At 37.3% G+C, this 18,581-nt stretch overlaps 1 protein-coding gene across 6 annotated transcripts in view; it reads left to right on the forward strand.

Annotated features, from left to right (window-relative positions):
* Positions 1-18,581, forward strand: part of RANBP3L (RAN binding protein 3 like) — a 53,601-nt gene that overhangs the window by 27,298 nt on the left and 7,722 nt on the right. For 5 of the 6 annotated variants that reach the window (XR_006337839.1, XR_006337837.1, XR_006337838.1 and 2 more), the window contains exons 5-11: positions 7,095-7,166; positions 7,878-8,017; positions 10,689-10,792; positions 11,890-11,974; positions 14,687-14,789; positions 15,145-15,275; positions 16,822-16,942. Coding sequence is in view for 3 of the 6 variants with exons in the window: in XM_043887728.1 (XP_043743663.1) it covers positions 7,095-7,166; positions 7,878-8,017; positions 10,689-10,792; positions 11,890-11,974; positions 14,687-14,789; positions 15,145-15,275; positions 16,822-16,942 (756 nt within the window). In the remaining 3 variants the exon portion in view is untranslated. Of the gene's footprint in view, positions 1-3,734; positions 6,432-7,094; positions 7,167-7,877; positions 8,018-10,688; positions 10,793-11,889; positions 11,975-14,686; positions 14,790-15,144; positions 15,276-16,821; positions 16,943-18,581 lie in introns of those variants that run through there. The other variant, XM_043887729.1, reaches the window with a different exon arrangement.

Here is an 18,581-nt window from a genome sequence, read left to right on the forward strand (position 1 = left end):
ACCGAAAGGACATAAGCCACGATGTTAATGGTTATCTTAGATAAAATGGGACTACAAGTTATTTCTACACCCACCTCCCTTTGTATTTTGCTGTGTTCCTAAAGTTTCTGCATTACAGAAACTAGCTACAGAATTAACTTAACAATTAGGGCAAACTGCAATTTCCTTCTAAGGAAGCCTGGAAAATCCCATGGACAGAGGAGCCTGGTAGGCTGCAGTCCATGGGGTCACTAAGAGTCAGACACGACTGAGCGACTTCACTTTCACTTTTCACTTTCATGCATTGGAGAAGGAAATGGCAACCCACTCCAGTGTTCCTGCCTGGAGAATCCCAGGGACGGGGGAGCCTGGTGGGCTGCTGTCTACGGGGTTGCACAGAGTCGGATACAACTGAAGCAACCTAGCAGCAGCAGCAGCAAGCATCTCCTTAAACAGATGTCTGCCTTTTAAAAAGACACTTTTTTTTTTCCTAAGAGCTTTATCATATGCTGTGTTTTGAATAAATCAGTAACTTAGTTAGCCTCTCTTCTATACTCCAAGCATTCTAGTGACTCCGATTATGATGGATCACAGGCCCTCTTCTTGCTATGCAGCTGTTTAAATGCATGTCTGTCTCCTCCATTGAGAGCTCCTTGAGGTCATCTTCCTGCCTGACAGAGGGTCTCATACATGATAAGCAGGCAAATATTTACTGAACTGATATCATCCTCACCAGAGGCACACTATTTTTAATCAATAAAAATACAAAGATTTTTCTAAACTAAAGATAAAGAAAATTTTCCAAAACAACAAAAATCCAAATGAAAAGATAAACAAAACCCTATTGACTTCAGCTTGCAATCTGTTTTTAGCATCACCCTTGTCCCAGAAGTGACTAACACTGTCATCCTTCCCGGACCTCCCAACCTTCCCTCCTTCTGGGCCAGATAATAAAGAACTTCTTAGAACCTCAAGTCTGACACACTGACTTTTCAAGATCCATTCTCATTCATGATAAGCTTTCTTTTTCAGCTACTGCAAAACATTGACATTTTAGTGGCAAATAAACTAGGGGTCTTAGCAAAGTATGCATGGATGAATGCCTTCTGAATTCTAGCCCCACAAATCCACACAGTATATCTGTTTATTTTGGTAGAAAATTTAAATTTGATAATGTTCTTTATGGTTTCATGTTTATGATAGCATTCTTTTATATAATGCAGCCCTATAAAATAACCTGCTTTATTTTTCTTATTATTGTCCATTTAAATGGTTTATAATATTTATAGTACTCAAAATATATAGTGATGCTTAGATTCTCATTCTAAATTTTATGCTTTAAATTTATATTCTAAAGTTTAGGATAGCATTCCTTTTGAATTTTTCACTAATTAAAATATTACTTCTTTTTATTTAAATTTTTTTTGTTGTTGTTGTTTCTTTTTTTTTTTTTTTTTCCAGTGGGTTTTGTCATACATTGATATGAATCAGCCATGGATTTACATGTATTCCCAATCCCGATCCCCCCTCCCACCTCCCTCTCCACCCGATTCCTCTGGGTCTTCCCAGTGCACCAGGCCCAAGCACTTGTCTCATGCATCCCACCTGGGCTGGTGATCTGTTTCACCATAGATAGTATACATGCTGTTCTTTTGAAATATCCCACCCTCACATTCTCCCACAAAGTTCAAAAGTCTGTTCTGTATTTCTGTGTCTCTTTTTCTGTTTTGCATATAGGGTTATCGTTATCACCTTTCTAAATTCCATATATATGTGTTAGTATGCTGTAATGTTCTTTATCTTTCTGGCTTACTTCACTCTGTATAAGGGGCTCCAGTTTCATCCATCTCATTAGGACTGGTTCAAATGAATTCTTTTTAATGGCTGAGTAATATTCCATGGTGTATATGTACCACAGCTTCCTTATCCATTCATCTGCTGATGGGCATCTAGGTTGCTTCCATGTCCTGGCTATTATAAACAGTGCTGCGATGAACATTGGGGTGCACGTGTCTCTTTCAGATCTGGTTTCCTCAGTGTGTATGCCCAGAAGTGGGATTGCTGGGTCATATGGCAGTTCTATTTCCAGTTTTTTAAGAAATCTCCACACTGTTTTCCATAGCGGCTCTACTAGTTTGCATTCCCACCAACAGTGTAAGAGGGTTCCCTTTTCTCCACACCCTCTCCAGCATTTATTGCTTGTAGACTTTTGGATAGCAGCCATCCTGACTACAATGGAAAAAAGACAACCTCTTTAACAAGTGGTGCTGGGAAAACTGGTCAACCACTTGTAAAAGAATGAAACTAGAACACTTTCTAACACCATACACAAAAATAAACTCAAAATGGATTAAAGATCTAAATGTAAGACCAGAAACTATAAAACTCCTAGAGGAGAACATAGGCAAAACACTCTCCGACATAAATCACAGCAAGATCCTCTATGACCCACCTCCCAGAATATTGGAAATAAAAGCAAAACTAAACAAATGGGACCTAATGAAACTTAAAAGCTTTTGCACTACAAAGGAAACTATAAGTAAGGTGAAAAGACAGCCCTCAGATTGGGAGAAAATAATAGCAAATGAAGAAACGGACAAAGGATTAATCTCAAAAATATACAAGCAACTCCTGCAGCTCAATTCCAGAAAAATAAATGACCCAATCAAAAAATGGGCCAAAGAACTAAACAGACATTTCTCCAAAGAAGACATACAGATGGCTAACAAACACATGAAAAGATGCTCAACATCACTCATTATTAGAGAAATGCAAATCAAAACCACAATGAGGTACCTTTTTATTTAAATTTATAATGCTTTGCTAAGTAAAACTATTTTATCATAATAAAATATTTGAAATGATTGAAACATGCTCTATGTTAGGATTATGATTTTTTTGGTCTTTTTTTTGAAAGTGTGCAGTTCAGAAGCATTAAGTATATTCACATTGTTGTACAACCTATTTAATCTTTACATTTTAAAAAAAGCCACCCTTAGTAACAGATTCAAATAGCACCTGAAGGTATCAAATGAAAAATTAAAGTCTCATTGTCATTAGTTCCAAAAGAAATAAGATTTGTAGTCTTGCATATTTTTGTTTTTACTGAACAGCAAACTGCTTTTTCCAAGTTAAGCTTACCCACAAGAAATAGAAAATACAAACTATTCACTTTCTTTTAAAGGATTCTACCCAGGAATCACATGAAACTAATGAATTTGTATTCTTATTAACAATGCCAAGTGTGACTGTGCATCAACATGTCAGATACCTTTCAGATACAGAAGAGACAGGTCCTAGTTCAATAAGCCCCATCTATACCTGCCTGACAAGTTATAGACATTAAGAGGAATAGGGGTTCTAATACCAGAGGATTTGTTTTGGTGCAATTTGTGCATAAAGCAAAGAGATGACTTTAAATTATCTGGATAATCGGTTCAATTCCTTTTCTAAAAATCAGACACACACATGAAAAGGATGAATAAAATATTACCAAGCACCATCACATTCTATGTTGTGCAGAATGCTGGTGGTGTTGGAAGGAGACAAACAGTACAATTAAATGGTTCATTCAATGTTATTTTTCAATTATAAAGATCATGCACGTGTGTGTGTGTGTGTGTGTGCTCAGTCACTCAGTTATGTCTGATTCTTTGTGACCCCATGGACTGTAGCCCCCCAGGCTCCTCTGTTCATTGGGATTTTTCAGGGAAGAATGCTGGAGTGGGTTGCCATTTCCTTCTCCAGGGGATCTTTCTGACCCAGGGATTAAACTCACGTCTCCTGGGTCTCCTGCACTGGTAGGCGGAGTCTTTACTACTGAGCCACCTGGGAAGCAATAAAGATCATAAAAACCAGGTAACTGAACTTTGAATTAGAGAAGCAATTGTACCCCAACGTATATAACATTATAACACTTCAAAAAAGCAATTCTTATTCTTTTCTCATCTCCATTAATCCAATTCTCAAAGGCTGCTATCTTTGCAATTTGCCACCAAGAGGTAATCTCTTTGAGATTTGTAGTACAGGCATACCTCACTTTATTCAGCTTCACAGATATTACATTTTTTACAAATTGAAAGTTTGTGGCAACCACACCTCGAGCAAGCCTATGGGCTTCATTTTCTAAAAGCATTTGCTCGCCTTGTGTCTCTGTGTTACATTTTGGTAATTCTTGCAATATTTCAAAATTTTCAGTATTATTATACTTTTTATGGTGATCTGTGATCAGTGATCTTAGATGTTACTATTGTAATAGTAATTTGGAGGGGGGGCACTTTAAACTGTTCTTATGTAAGATGGCAAATTTAATAAATGTGTGTGTTCTGACTGCTCTACCAGCTCGCCCCTTCCCCCATCTCTCTTACTGTCTTCAGGCCTCCCTATTCTATGAGATAAAACAATATTGAAATTAGGCCAATCAATAGCCTTACAGTGGCCTCTAAGTATTCAAGTGAAAGAAAGAGTTGCATGTCTCTCACTTTAAATCAAAAGTTAGAAATGATTAAGTTTAGTGAGGGAAGAATGTCTAAAGCCAAGATAGGTCAAAATCTAGGGCTCCTGCACCGAATGGTTAGCAAACATGTAAATGCAAAGGAAAACTCCCCAAAGGAAATTGAAAATACTACTCCACTGAACACATAAATGATAAGAAGGTGAAACAGACTTATTGCTGATATGAAGGAAGATCTAGTGGTCTGGATAGAAGATCAAACCAGCCACAATATTTCCTCAAGCCAAAGCCTAATCCAGAGCAAGGCCTTGACTCTTCTCAGTTCTGTATAGGCTGAGAGAGCTGAGGAAGCTGCAGAAGAAAAGTCTGAAACTAGCAGAGGCTGGTTCATGCGGTTTAAGGAAAGAAGCTGTCTCTATGACATCATAGTACAAGGTGAAGCAGCAAATGCTGATGTAGAAGCTGCAGCAAGTTATCCAGCTGATCTAGCTAAGATCACTAAAGAAGGTGGCTAAGCTAAACCACAGATTTTCACCGTAGACGGGACAACTTTATACTGGAAGAAGATGCCACCTAGCACGTTCATAGCTAGAGAGGAGAAGTCAATGCCTGACTTCAAAGTTTCAAAGGATAGGCTGACTCTCTTGTGAGGGACTAATGCAGCTGGAGACTTTGAATAGAAGCCAATGACTATTTACCATTCTGAAAATTTAGGGCCACTAAGAATTATGATAAATCTGTGTGCTCTATAAGTGGAACTACAAAGCCTGGATGTTAGCACATCTGTTTACAATATGATTTGATGAGTACTTTAAGCCCACCATTGCAACCCACTGCTCAGAAAAAGATTCCTTTCAAAATATTACTGTTCATTGACAATGTATCTGGTCACCCAAGAGTTCTGATGGAGATGTACAGTGAGATTAATGTTGTTTTCATGTCTGCTAACAAAACATTTGACCTTCCCAGGCAGCTCAGTGGTCAGTAAAGAATCTGCCTGCCAATACAAGAGACATAGGAGATGCGGGTTTAGTCCCTGGATTGGGAAGATCTCCTGGAGGAGGAAATGGCAACCCACTCCAGTATTCTTGCCTGGGAAATCCCATGGACAGAGGAACCTGGCAGGCTACAGTCCATGAGGTCCCTAAGAGTGGACATGTCTGATCAACTGAGCATAGACAGAGACAGAACACAACATTTATTCTGCAGCCCATGGATCAAGGATTCATTTTGACTTTCAAGTCTAACTATTTAACAAGTACATTTTGTAAGCTTTTTGCTGCCATAGACAGTGATTCCTCTGATGGACCTGGACAAAGGCACTTGAAAACCTGGAAAGCATTCACCATTCTCGGCACCATTAAGAACATTTACGATTCAAGGAAAGAGATCAAAATATCAACATTAACAGGAGTTTGAAAGAAGTTGATTACAGTCCTTACAGATGACTTTGAGGTGTTCAGGACTTTAGGGGAGGAAGTAACCGCAGATGTGGTGGAAATAGAAAGAGGACTAGAATTAGAAGTGGAGCCTGAATGTGTGATTGAATTGCTGCTATCTCAGGATGAAACCTGACAGATGAGGAGTTGCTTCTTATGGACGAGTAAAGAAAGTTGTTACCTGAGACAGAATCTACTCCTGGTGAAGGTGCTGTAAAGACTGTTGAAATGACAACAAGGGACATAAACGTAATATTCATAAAGCAGGAGGGCTTGAGAGGATTGACTCTAATTTTGAAAAAAGTTCTGTGAGTAAAAGCTTATCAAACCAGCACCACATGCTACAGTGAAATCATTCATGAAAGGAAAAGTGAATTGATGATGAAAACATCAATGTTACTTTAAAAAGCTGCCACATTCACCCCAGCCTTCAGCAATCACCACCCAGATCAATTAGCAGCCATTGACATCAAAGCAAGACTCTCCACCAGCAGAAACATTATGACTTGCTGAAGGCTCAGATGATGTTCAGCATTTTTCAGTGATAAAGCATTTTAAATGTAGGTATATTGTTTTTCACAGCAATAAAGTATTTTAAATTAAATTACATATATTGCTATTGCACACTTAATAGACTGTGGTATAGTGTAAATGTAACTTTTATATGCACTGGGAAACCAATGAAGTGAGTGTGTGACTCAATTTATTGTGACACTCACTTTATTATAGTGGTCTGGAACACAATCAGCAACATCTCTTTGGTATGCCTATAATTATATTCTTGCAGCTAAGACCACAGTCTTAACCCATCAGTTCACGTTGATAACCTAGCATAATGGTCATCTTTACTTCTCTCTTCCGTATCATTAAAGAGTGGGGAAGGGACAGAATTTATTAACAGCTTTATAACATTCTATAAGAAATATATATTAATGCACATAGATGGTTCACTATCAATTCGGATTTTATTAACTGTAGAATTTCTCTCAGTACTCGATTTCATGATTCTGAAGAAGACTGTCTATTTCATTAGTGACTTAATTTTCACTTATTTTCTGAGAGTAAAAAGACTAACAAAACTCATCTTGCTTTTACACTTTTTAGTAGAATCAGCGCGGGCATGATTAGTGCCAACAGCGACATCTACTGGTGAGTTCAGTACAAGACTGAAAACAGAAACTGACAGGTTCACAGGTTTAAAATTTTCTAAATATTTTTTACAGTGAAGAAAAACAATGTTTTTATGACATCAAACTCTGTGCAAAGGAATGCTGATCTGAACAGTGCAGAACAAGGTATGTAGCTTCCTTTATTACATGAAACTTGAAATGTCAATTTCAAGGTTGAGTGACAAAACATGAAGGAATATATTTAGCAAAGTCCCATGATCAAATTGAAAGTGAACGTAAAAGTTACTCTGTCGTGTTTGACTCTTTGCAACCATATGGACTGTAGTCCACGGAATTCTCCAGGCCAGAATACTGGAGTGGGCAGCCTTTCCCTTCTCCAGGGGATCTTCCCAACCCAGGGATTGAACCCAGGTCTATTGGGTAAAAGTTAGGCAGGAAGACAGAACCAGGCAACTCACTGGTTATTTTGACTTTGATTAGTTGACATTATGGAGAAGGAAACGGCAACCCACTCCAGTATTCTTACTAGAGAATCCCGTGGACAGAGGAGCCTGGTGGGCTGCTGTCCATAGGGTCGCACAGAATTGGACACGACTGAAGCGACTTAGCGTTCATGCGTGCATTGGAGAAGGAAAAGGCAACCCACTCCAGTATTCTTGCCTGGAGAATCCCAGGGACAGAGGAGCCTGGTGGGCTGCCGTCTATGGGGTCGCACAGAGTCGGACATGACTGAAGTGACTTAGCAGCAGCAGCGGCAGTTGACATTAACCCTTCATTTAATCATGACTTTAGAAAGTAAGCATTAAATTAGTAAGAAATTGAGAGAAAAATTATTTCACTAAAGATACATTGACCCTTTAATTCTGTTCTTTTAAGGTCCTGTGAAACATTCTGAGCTTGTTCTAAGACCTGCTATTTTGCAGCCGCCTCAAGCTCAAGGGTACATAAAACTGAGAAAGTCATTTGGACACAATGTGTTGGAATCCTGTAAGGTTAAAGAAAAAAACAAAAGTAAGGTAAGAAAACCTCCTACTGTAGGAGTGATCTCAATTTCCCATCCTTCTTTTGATAGATTGTTGTGGGTCTCCACATCCAGAATTAGGGGCTACTTGATACTGAAGCAGCTACCAGGCTGGAAGAAAAGCTGGACAAGATAGCCAAGAGCCCTCAGTGACTGTACTAAACTTGTCCTCCTAAATTGGAGGGTTGTTCCCAGGAACAAGTCTTGTGGTCTCTCCTAAGCTGTAAAGCTGAGTTCTGTGCAGTGGGGCCCCTTGGGGTCTTGATCTGGGGCACTGACCCCACATGAGAATAGGGGAGCAGTGAGGTGGCAGGGGCCAGAAGTCAGAAATCAGAAAAAGGAAACGAATTTTTTTTTTTGTATCCCCAACTGGTAGACATGCTGGTGTGGCTTTGCCAGTTTAGATCACACCATGGATCTGCTCCAGCCCATCTTCACAGACAACAGGAGCAAGGAACTATCTCCACAGTGTAACTGGGAGGGCTTGGGAAGCTCCTGGAGACAGAAACCAATTTCTCTTCCAACTGAATCGCTCCTCATGGGCCTTTCCAAGGAGATACTCACTTTACTAACATCATACAGATAAGGGTATGGGGATATTCTGTTGCTATAGTTCTGTGTCTTCCAGAAGCAGATACTTGAGAGGAAGGGGACGCCAGCTCGACAGGTTGGAATTTGAGTTATTCCACCTGTCAGTTGTTTCCAGCTAAACTATTGAGGGTTGATCAAGTTTGGTTTTGTTTTCCCAGACTGAACATGAGAACAGTGACACCTGGAAGTGTTAAAATACCAATCATTTAGTCAAGTCATTGAGAAAAATCAGATCAGTACCAATTCTACCTCTACCACTATCTACTGTGTTTACATTCTTAGACAAAGCACCCAACCTTCTGTTTTTCATCAGTGACGTGAGGGAGTTGAATCTGGTCAGCATTTGCCAACATTTTTATATTTCCAATTCTTTTTCTTTGTAAGCTATGATTTCATGAGACTCATTGTGAATTTTAAAAATCATTTCATCATTTATGTGATATATGTGATTTTAAGTCAAAATATTAAAAAAATTTAAATCAGTATATTATTAAATATTTTTATTTAAGTATGATAATCACCATATTATATAAATTATTTACCTATTTTAAAAGTGATGCATGTTGTTTAATTTGTTTTAAAGTGTATAAGAAAAACTATGATGTGTTGACTAATTTCTGAAATGTTATATTGCATTTGATTTTGGAATAGCATGTTCTATAAATTATAGATGAAAATTTTTACTTACACATTATATCAAAAGCTGATTAATATTTGTTCCTTGGCATGACTTTTTAAGATCTTGCATTGCATGGTTTTACAATAAAATTTATTAATATATTTCTGGTATTTTCTTCCTCAATAATAAAACATAAGAGAAATTTCTAGACTATCATTTGCAAAAATTTCTTCTCAAATAACTTATTAAGGGCATGAATAGAATTTATTCCTAATTGGTGAGAAGTCTAATTGGATATGCCCATCACTGAATTTTCTCTGTTTAATGATGATTTTTGAAGATCTAAAGGTAAGCTATGTATAAGACATTATGTCAGAATTCTGAGACAATGATATAATGTATAGATACAGTGAAAATGATCTCCAAGTAAATTTTATAGAATCCTTATTTTTATGTTCCTTTTAAACTTGTATTTCAAAATTAGAGCAATTTTCTTTCATTCTGTTATTCATCAGTGGTTACTTGTTGTGTATAACAAATAATATATTCCTAATAAACTATTCCAAGCAACCTAAAGAGTTTAAAACTACCGTTTTGGTTGAGAGATAAATCATCTGAGTGACTGAGTCATAAGCATGTACTTCATTCTTTGCTAACCGATGACACATACTCTCTTGACACATATTTCTCAGCTCTCAAATTCTGTTATAAATGGAAAACTACTCAAAATTATTTTTGGTTGATATAAAATTAAAGTGGAAACAACCCTATTTAAAGACAAGACGTCCTTGCAACATCTTTGAAAATTCCTGGTGGAGGAAGGGATGTGTCCACAAACACTGAGGACACCAGATCAGATAACTGGGTTCCCTACAGTTCTAAAACTGCACACTCCTTCGTTTACACATTAATGCAGATAAGGTGCATATGTATATACACAGCAGATGGAATACCTGATTAAAATTACCAAAAGTGTCTAGAGGAAGAGAAGGAATTTCCTCTCACTTTGGGTGACAACGATGGTGAAGCTCTTAGAGGTTTCCGTGGGCTAAATAGTCCTGAAACACATATTTACTAGTCTAGAAATGAGATTTAAGTCCACCGCCTAAAATGGTAAAAGTAACAAAAGAAGGTGGATTTCTGAATGCTAGTGCACAATCCCTGGTTTTAGGCAGACCCGTGCTCGAATGTCAGCCCCGTTCTGATTGCCCAGTTCCGGCCGTTATTTAAGATTATTAGGTCAGTCTGCTCACCTGAAGTGCGGATAAGAGAAGTACAAAGTGTAGAGAGTTGTTTTGAGGAGTATATGAGACAGTGTATAGAAGATGTTTAGGACTGTACTTGAACATAGTAAGTTTTCTATTCATTTAACTATAGCTATTGTTTCCTTGTCTAATGCTTTCATATATAGTAAGGCAGTTTAAATGAACTTTCTGATGGACTTTTTTTCTTTCAGATTTATGAGGGGAACTCCTATTTGCTAAGTGAAAACTTACCAAGTGCCAGATTTTCAATCCAGCTATCTACTAACCAGAATGCTTTAGGTACTACATCACTACAGTAAGTTAACGATGAGGAAATAGAAATGTTCTTTCATTTTCTTTCTTTTGTCAATAAATTATTTATGGAAAATAATTTTCTGACATTGTAGAGACAAACTGCTAAGATTTCTGCTTGAAAGGAGATTTTACAAAATACAAGTTTAAAATGCTTTTTAAAATGTCTCTAATATTTATATATTATCATCCTGGTATTGGATTGTCCCTACTGTCTCATTGACTTGGGTAAGAATGTTTCAATTAGGTAGAGCTAAACTTTTTATTTAGTTAGACATTAAATATCTGGCTACTCAATTAGCCTTTCCTCCTCGTCTCCTGGTATTCTCTCTTTCCCCTCTTTTAAATTATTTCTGGCATTATTAGGTATTAACATAAATCGGACAGACAACAAAGAAAGCAGTAGAAATATGCAAAGTGAAAGTGAATATTTAATAGCATTGCCAGTGATGGGGGCATGTTTGATCGGAGAGAGGAATACAACTAGCTGTGGACATACTGGTCTCATGATTGGAGCCCACGCAGGTACCTCGGCACCTAACTACGGTCATGCTGTGGATGCAGTAGGGATCCTGAAGCACGTCTGCCAACAGACAGAGGGCTGCATGTCTTTGAGTTTGTCGTTATGCAAAACACTTTAAACATTCAAGTTTCTGGGAGGTAAAAATCAAACTAAACCACTGCACACTCAAGTGTAACTGAGAAGAGAGATCGGCTTTGCTGTTACCCTTAAACCTTGCATCACTAAAAGCACTGGCTAGTTGGGGAAGAGGAGAGTGGAGACTGGAGACCAGACAGTCAGTGCTGGAAAAGCACAAAGATAAGGACTGGGCAGCTCCCCGGCTGATCACACGGCTTCTGTCTCTGCACTGGTCTTGGCCAGTGTTGTAACAGCTGTCAGATATTTTGACTTTCATTATCAGAAGTACCTATCTCATTTTTTCCTTCATTTCTCTTTAACTTCAGATAAACAAAAGCTAGCAGATGTTTTTATGCTTTACATAAATCTATTAAATCATCTGATTATTTCACTAAGGTTTACTATGGCTATATCCATTGCTACTACATTTAAAATAGCAAATGCTTATTTCTTTTCCATAGATGTCAACCAAATGAAGATAAATATTCTATGAAAAGCTGCAGTTCTGATTTTGTTTTTGGAGAAAACATGGTAGAAAGAGTTTTGGTAAGATTTTGGCAAATGTTTCTGATACTGTATAGAGAGCTGTAACTTCTAATTTCTAAAGGCAAATTAATTAAAACAATGTTAAACTGGAGGATACTTTTTAACTACTGAGTTCAAAGGCACATTTTCCTATCTTTAACTGGAAAGATTCTCCTGGGAAGCAAGTTCTAGTTGTTAGAATAATAGACAAGAACCCACAGAGGAAGGGAATTGTCTAATTATAACATTATTACTGATAAGAAATATTAAATACTTCTTTGATTTGCATTAAATCAAAGGTACCCAAGGAAATCCTAGAATTATCTACAATAGTTAAGTAAGCTCAACTGGTCGTGATATTTTAATATAGTTTTTCAGTAGCATTTCCATAACAAGATGGATTTAAAATTATTTGCATTTTTTTTCTCATTAATCACAACCTTCCCCTTCAAGTTATTACACTGACAGATTTTTTTCTTGCTAGCTGTAGGAGGGAATCATAGTATTTTACTTGCTTATGGGAATATATTTGCCAAGTGGAACCGCCTGACTATTATTACCACCTTCCTTAAGTATGCTCCTACATGGGACATCCCATGTGGTAAAGAATCCACCTGCCAATGCAGGAGACATGAGTTTGATCCCTGGGACAGGAAGATCCCCTGGAGGAGGAAATGGCAACCTACTCCAGTATTCTTGCCTGGAAATTTCCAAGGACAGAGGAGCCTGGCAGGGTACAGTACGTGGGGTCAGCAGAGTCAGACACGACTGAGTGACTAAACAACAATCCTCCTGTGTGAGGCAGTTGCTGCTTTGTCCTCCACAGGGTATGTTTCTAAAACAGAGCATGATCTACAGTGGGGAATTATATAGCCAAATGGAAGCTATGGAGCAAATATGCCCATGGTTTTATTTGGCCCAACACATCTTAATACTCTTTGCACTTTCATCCAGACCAGAATCTTAACTGAGATAAGACAAGGATGCTATCTTGTCTTAGGGCTATTAACTACGTGAAGAATCCCATGGAGAACGCACAGATTTTAAAACCTGTGCTATGACTCAGAATAACAAAAGGACCAACTCATGAGGTCTGTTTATTCCAAGATTTTAATCAAACCAGTCAGTTTTAAGATCTTGTTTATTCTACACCTGCCTCAGGCTCAACCCCAATTCCAAGAGAAGCATCACAGCCCTTCAGCTGAGCAGTGCCTTTCTGTCACTCCCAAGATGAAGGTCGGCTTCAGCAATCCTAGAGCTGTTGACCCTCATCTTTGGATTTGAACCAGAATGGACCAACTTCCAAAGTGAAGTTGCAGGCAGTATATTTAAGCACATTTATTCTAGATTAGTCATAACTTCTGTAAGATGTCACAGACACAAATACAACACTCTTCAGACCTCATGGGATCAGCTTTAACATTTGACTCACTTAACACATGGTTAACACACCGTCTGTGTTTTTATGATACATAAAGCATTGGCACTGGTCTCAAGTTTGGTGGCATATTATAATCATCTGGTGAGCATTCAGAGGACTTTTTATGCCTGGTCACCTCCCAAAACTGATTAGATCAGGATCTCTGTGGGTGAGGTCAGATGTCAGGTGATTTGAACATACAGCCAGATTGAACCTTGTCCTCTGGAGTTGTCTGTAGTCTAGAACAGAGAGAGAGAGATACCAGTACAAATGAACAACGATGGGGATTATAGATTTGGCGTGAGGAGGTAGGTGCCTGTGTGCCTTTCCTATGAGTACTTCAAGGCTGACTTACAAAGGAACCTGAGCTTCCTGTCTTCTTAAGCGGATAACATTCTAGGAAGGCAGGAGCTGTAAGAGATCACCTGTGTTTGTCCTTTAGTTAATCCTGTAATCCTGTGGCCCTATGATTTGAAGGCCACGATGCCTCCTGATTTGTTTGCTGGTTATGTGCTTTTAGAGTGAGTCATTAGACGTTCTGTGCTTTAGTTTCTGTTTTCTTAAAATGGAAATAATTATACCCATCTCTACCAATTTTAACAGATTATCTTGAGACCCAGTTAAATAAAATGAAAGAATCTTGAATTCATAAGGGAAAAGATATAAAACTAAGCTCTGAAGTATCCTCCAACTCTCCCTGTTCTGCAGGGAGCTATATAAGCACCATGTGGGAGGTTGTCAATGTCCTGGCAATTACTTGGTCTTTTCTTCACACGGGTGTCGATTATAACACATGTGCAAAAGCCCCAGGTGTGCAGCCTTAAAAGTGATTGCTGTGTCAGAGGAAAAGTTAGGATTCATTCTGTAATGATGATCTGAGGAGACAGCTAGTGGGGTCTTTGGACAACTTTTTAACTTTTTACATTGAATGGGTAGAAAGAATGGACTGTTGGGAATACTGAAACAATTTGAAAAAGTGACACTGGCCGCACTTCCTTCAGGGCACCAGGTTGTTGGTAGTGGTAGCCTGGAACACCTGCTACCTCCTTGTGGGCCTCGAAAAGGTTTCCCATTGTCCCTGGAACTAGATGCCACCTGAAGAAGGCTGGTGGTAACTAGACTGTTTCCTTAGATCAGAACCAAGATTTTCTAACAATGGGGAGGAGTTCCCGTTCAGCACAAGAGGACCCCAAAACAAAAACAGAGCTGTTGGGTTTGTTTGCCACGTTGAGACAGAAGAACAAAAGTATCTCTTGGGTTACTGCAAATATATGGAGATGAAATTAAGCAATACATCTTTTTCTTCCACCCAGGGTACTCAAAAACTCACTCAGCCTCAACTCGAAAGTGATTCATACATCAAGGAAAAACCATTCAAATTCACTCTAAAAATTCCTATCAACTCTCCAAACTCAAGTAAGAATTATTTCATTTGTAAAACATCTGATTCAACTAGTATCTTTCCTGTTTTTCCATGTCATTTGTTTAATATCTGTAAAATACAAAAAACCAAAATCCATTGTTTAGAATCTTTGGTGAAGATTAAAGCATATAAATTTGGTTACATGATATAAAAGCCTTAATAATTTTTGGACTTCATGATAGGGGGATCATTAAAGAGATATACCTAAACACAAGCAGTTTGATTTTTTGGAAACACTCATTGTTATAAAAAGCTAAGGAGACATGCATGTTAAGAGGGGCAAAAAAGAACTTTCACAGTGGATAAAATGGGGCATTTTATGTGTTCTTTCCCTCTATTTTCTCTTAGGAACAGACACTATTGAAAATATATCCCTAATTGAATCAGCTACTGCTTTCTCTTTTAAACCATCACCAAAATGTTTGCTGGAGAAAATTGATGTTATAACTGGGGAGGAGGCAGAACACAATGTGTTAGAGGTCTGTATATTGTGTATTGCTTTTTCTGGAATAAAGTTACCCTCAGCAGAGACATCTTTAAAGATAAAGGCAGAAGTATAGTTTTCATAAAGACCTGGCTGTTTAAATTAAAATGTTTGAGGTTTTCAAATATTAAACCAACATTTTGTTGTATTCTTACATTTGTATGTGTAACTTGCAGGAAAATGGATTACTGGCTTTACATTCATATTAGTCCCTCAGAAAGAAGACAGCCAAGGACCCAGTCTTAAAGTAACTGCAGACCTATATTTTATACTTTTCATGTTAGCTTGATTATCAGTTATTATCATATGGTTTAAAATTCTATTTACACTGAAAGTTAAAAATGCAGAGAGATAAACTGATTTCAGTTGAAGATAATAAAAATTTTTTTTCCTTTAAAAGCTCTTTTTTTAAATTGAAGTAAAGTTGATTTACAATGTTGAGCTAATTTCTGCTGTATAGAAAAGTGACTCATACATATATACACTTTCTTTTTTACATTCTTTTCTATTATGGTTTATCTCAGGATATTGACTATAGTTCTCTGTGCTATATAGTAGGACCTTGTTGTTTATCCTAAAAGTTCTTTTAAGTAAGTTTTGAATTGCACGTGAATCAAGAATTTCAAAGATGTGGTATATAGTATCACAAATAGGATTTGAACGATGAGTGGTGTAGCTATCAGTCTTGGCATATGAAATGTAATTACTACACCTCAATCATGTTCAACAAAGCACAGATTTCCCTTAGGCTTTCTCCATCTGCTTTACCCCAAACTCTCTTCATTCCTGTTTTCTTCTCCCTTGATCTACTGATATATTTACTGTACAAGTGTGTCTCACAGCATAACTCTCAGATCAGATTAATCCCAGACTCACTGAAGTAGTCACTTGGGGTGAGGCCCTGACATACTATATTATTAACAAGTCATCTAGGGGATTCTTGTACACAGTAGTATTTGAGAGCCACTGGTAAGCATTAAATTATAGTATGGTACTCTGCGGTATCACATCCTAGTTCTGATGTTATATTTATTAAAATTTTTAAAGCACACAAATACTTCCATGATTCCTTAATTTTCAGATAAATCACCTGATTCAAATAACACTTTAATTTAAAAGTTGGTATACATAGATAAATCGTTAAGTGAAAAAGCAAGATGCAGATGTATGTATTCTACCAGTTATAGAAAAAAAACAGGAAAATATATACATATTGACATGTATATACATACAAATATCTCTAGAAGGATAAACAAAATATTTAGCAACAGTGATCAACTGTTGTAGGGGATGAAAGTTGGTAGATGGGAACTAGTATTGGTGGAGCTACTTTTCACTTTGTACGTCTTTTTGCTTTTTAATGTTTGAACTATTCAAAAATTGTATTGTTTTAGAAACTAAATACAATTTTAAAGCTGGTTTAGAAATCATTAACAAAGGCTATTCTGATAAGATATCAGACAAAAGTGTTATAGCATAGGAAAGAAATCACTTTGAAAAATGTTTCATATTTTGACATTAAAAAAATTTTTTTCCTTTAGATCAACTGCAAGCTTTTTATATTCAACAAAACAACACAGTCCTGGACTGAAAGGGGCAGAGGAGCTTTGAGACTGAATGACACAGCAAGCAGTGATTGCGGAACGTTCCAGTCAAGATTAAGTAAGGAATCACTTTGTAAAGCAAGTCACTATTTTTCAGGGAAGATTTTCCAATATAGTTACACATCATTTTCTGGAGGTGTGTTATGTGTCAATAGATTAGACTGCTGAACACAATATTATTTTTAAGGTACTATAGGAGCTTCCTGTTTAAAGTAGGCTCTGATGTCAGACCACACAGGTTCCAGGTCTGGCTCCATCACTAACTAGTGACGTTGGATAAATTACTTAATCTCCTTCTACTCTAGTTGCATCAGTTAAAAATGCAGATAACAGAAGTCCATGAATTAGTGAGTGAGTTTGAGAATTCAGTGAGAAAATGCACATAAAGCACCTTTGACTAGCCCAACACACACCTAAATAGTGATCTCATTATTATTTAAAGGAATATGATGGATTTAGTTTTGAAGTGGAATAGTTTTTCTAAAAGAGAGTATTTGTCCTGTAATTTATTCTTGGCATTCTAAGTGCAGAATGCGGATTGGGATGAAAGGTCAATTTCCAAGTAAATAAAGATGTGTGGTTACTGAATCCTGCAGGCAGAGTGTTGGTCAGAATCTGGTCAGCCAAACTGCAAGGTTGAGGAGGTTTCTGGCATCCAAGAGACACACTGGGCATTGTTCAGAGGTCCAAACTGAATTTGTTGAGATTCAGATATCAAGCTCAAGAAGGGAGAAAGGAATAGAATTCAGACTAAGAGAGTAGGATCACGGGGAAACAGGTTTCTAAATGACATAAGTATAATTCCCAAGGCAAGTATTAGTTGTTTCCTACTCTGGTTTAATTTCTCTGTTTCCACTACCTGCCAAAAAATGTACAAAACAACTTAAAAAAAAAAAAAACTATACAGGTAATACATGTCCATTCAGAAGACAGAAAATATGGACTGACAAAAAAGAAAAACAAAAATTTAATTACTCACAGGCCTGTCTTCCTGTGGTAGCTAGCCTCTGTTAACAAAATATATTCTTAAGAACTTTGTATACAATGAATGTGGGGCTCCCTGGGTAGCTCAAACGGTAAAAAATCTGCCTGCAATGCAGGGGACCTGGGTTTGATCCCTGGATTGGGAAGATCCGCTGGAGAAGGGCATAGCAATCCACTCCAGATTTCTTGCCTGGAGAATTCCAGGGACAGAGGAGCCTGGCGGGCTACAGTCCATGGAGTCGCAAAGAGTTGGACATAACTGAGTGACTAACACTACTACTAATGTATACAAAACACTGAAAAATTTGTGATACATGGTGTTTATATTCCTCTCTAATCTGATTTTTTCTTTTATATAGTATACCATGGTCATCTTTCTACATTAATAATTACCTTTCTTCAGTATTCTTAATGAGGTCACAATATCTTCAATACCTGTACTATCATTTAAGTAATTTCATTTTTTGAATGCTTCAAGATTTTGTTTCAGTTTTCTCCATTGTGAGCAATTCTTGGGTAAATATTCTTCTGATCATTAGGTCCTCAATGGAATTCTAAAATTTAACCATTTAAAAATATTACAGTGAAAGAATATAGCATTTTTAGCACTTAAGCTAAAGAGTCCTCCAACATAATAAAGCTCAGTTTTGAAACCAAATTATAATCTAGTCAATTAAATTGCAATTTAGTAATAAAAACAGAGTCTGAAAAAC

The sequence above is a fragment of the Cervus elaphus genome, chromosome 25 (assembly GCF_910594005.1).
Source record: "Cervus elaphus chromosome 25, mCerEla1.1, whole genome shotgun sequence".
NCBI classification, from domain to species: Eukaryota; Metazoa; Chordata; class Mammalia; order Artiodactyla; family Cervidae; genus Cervus; species Cervus elaphus.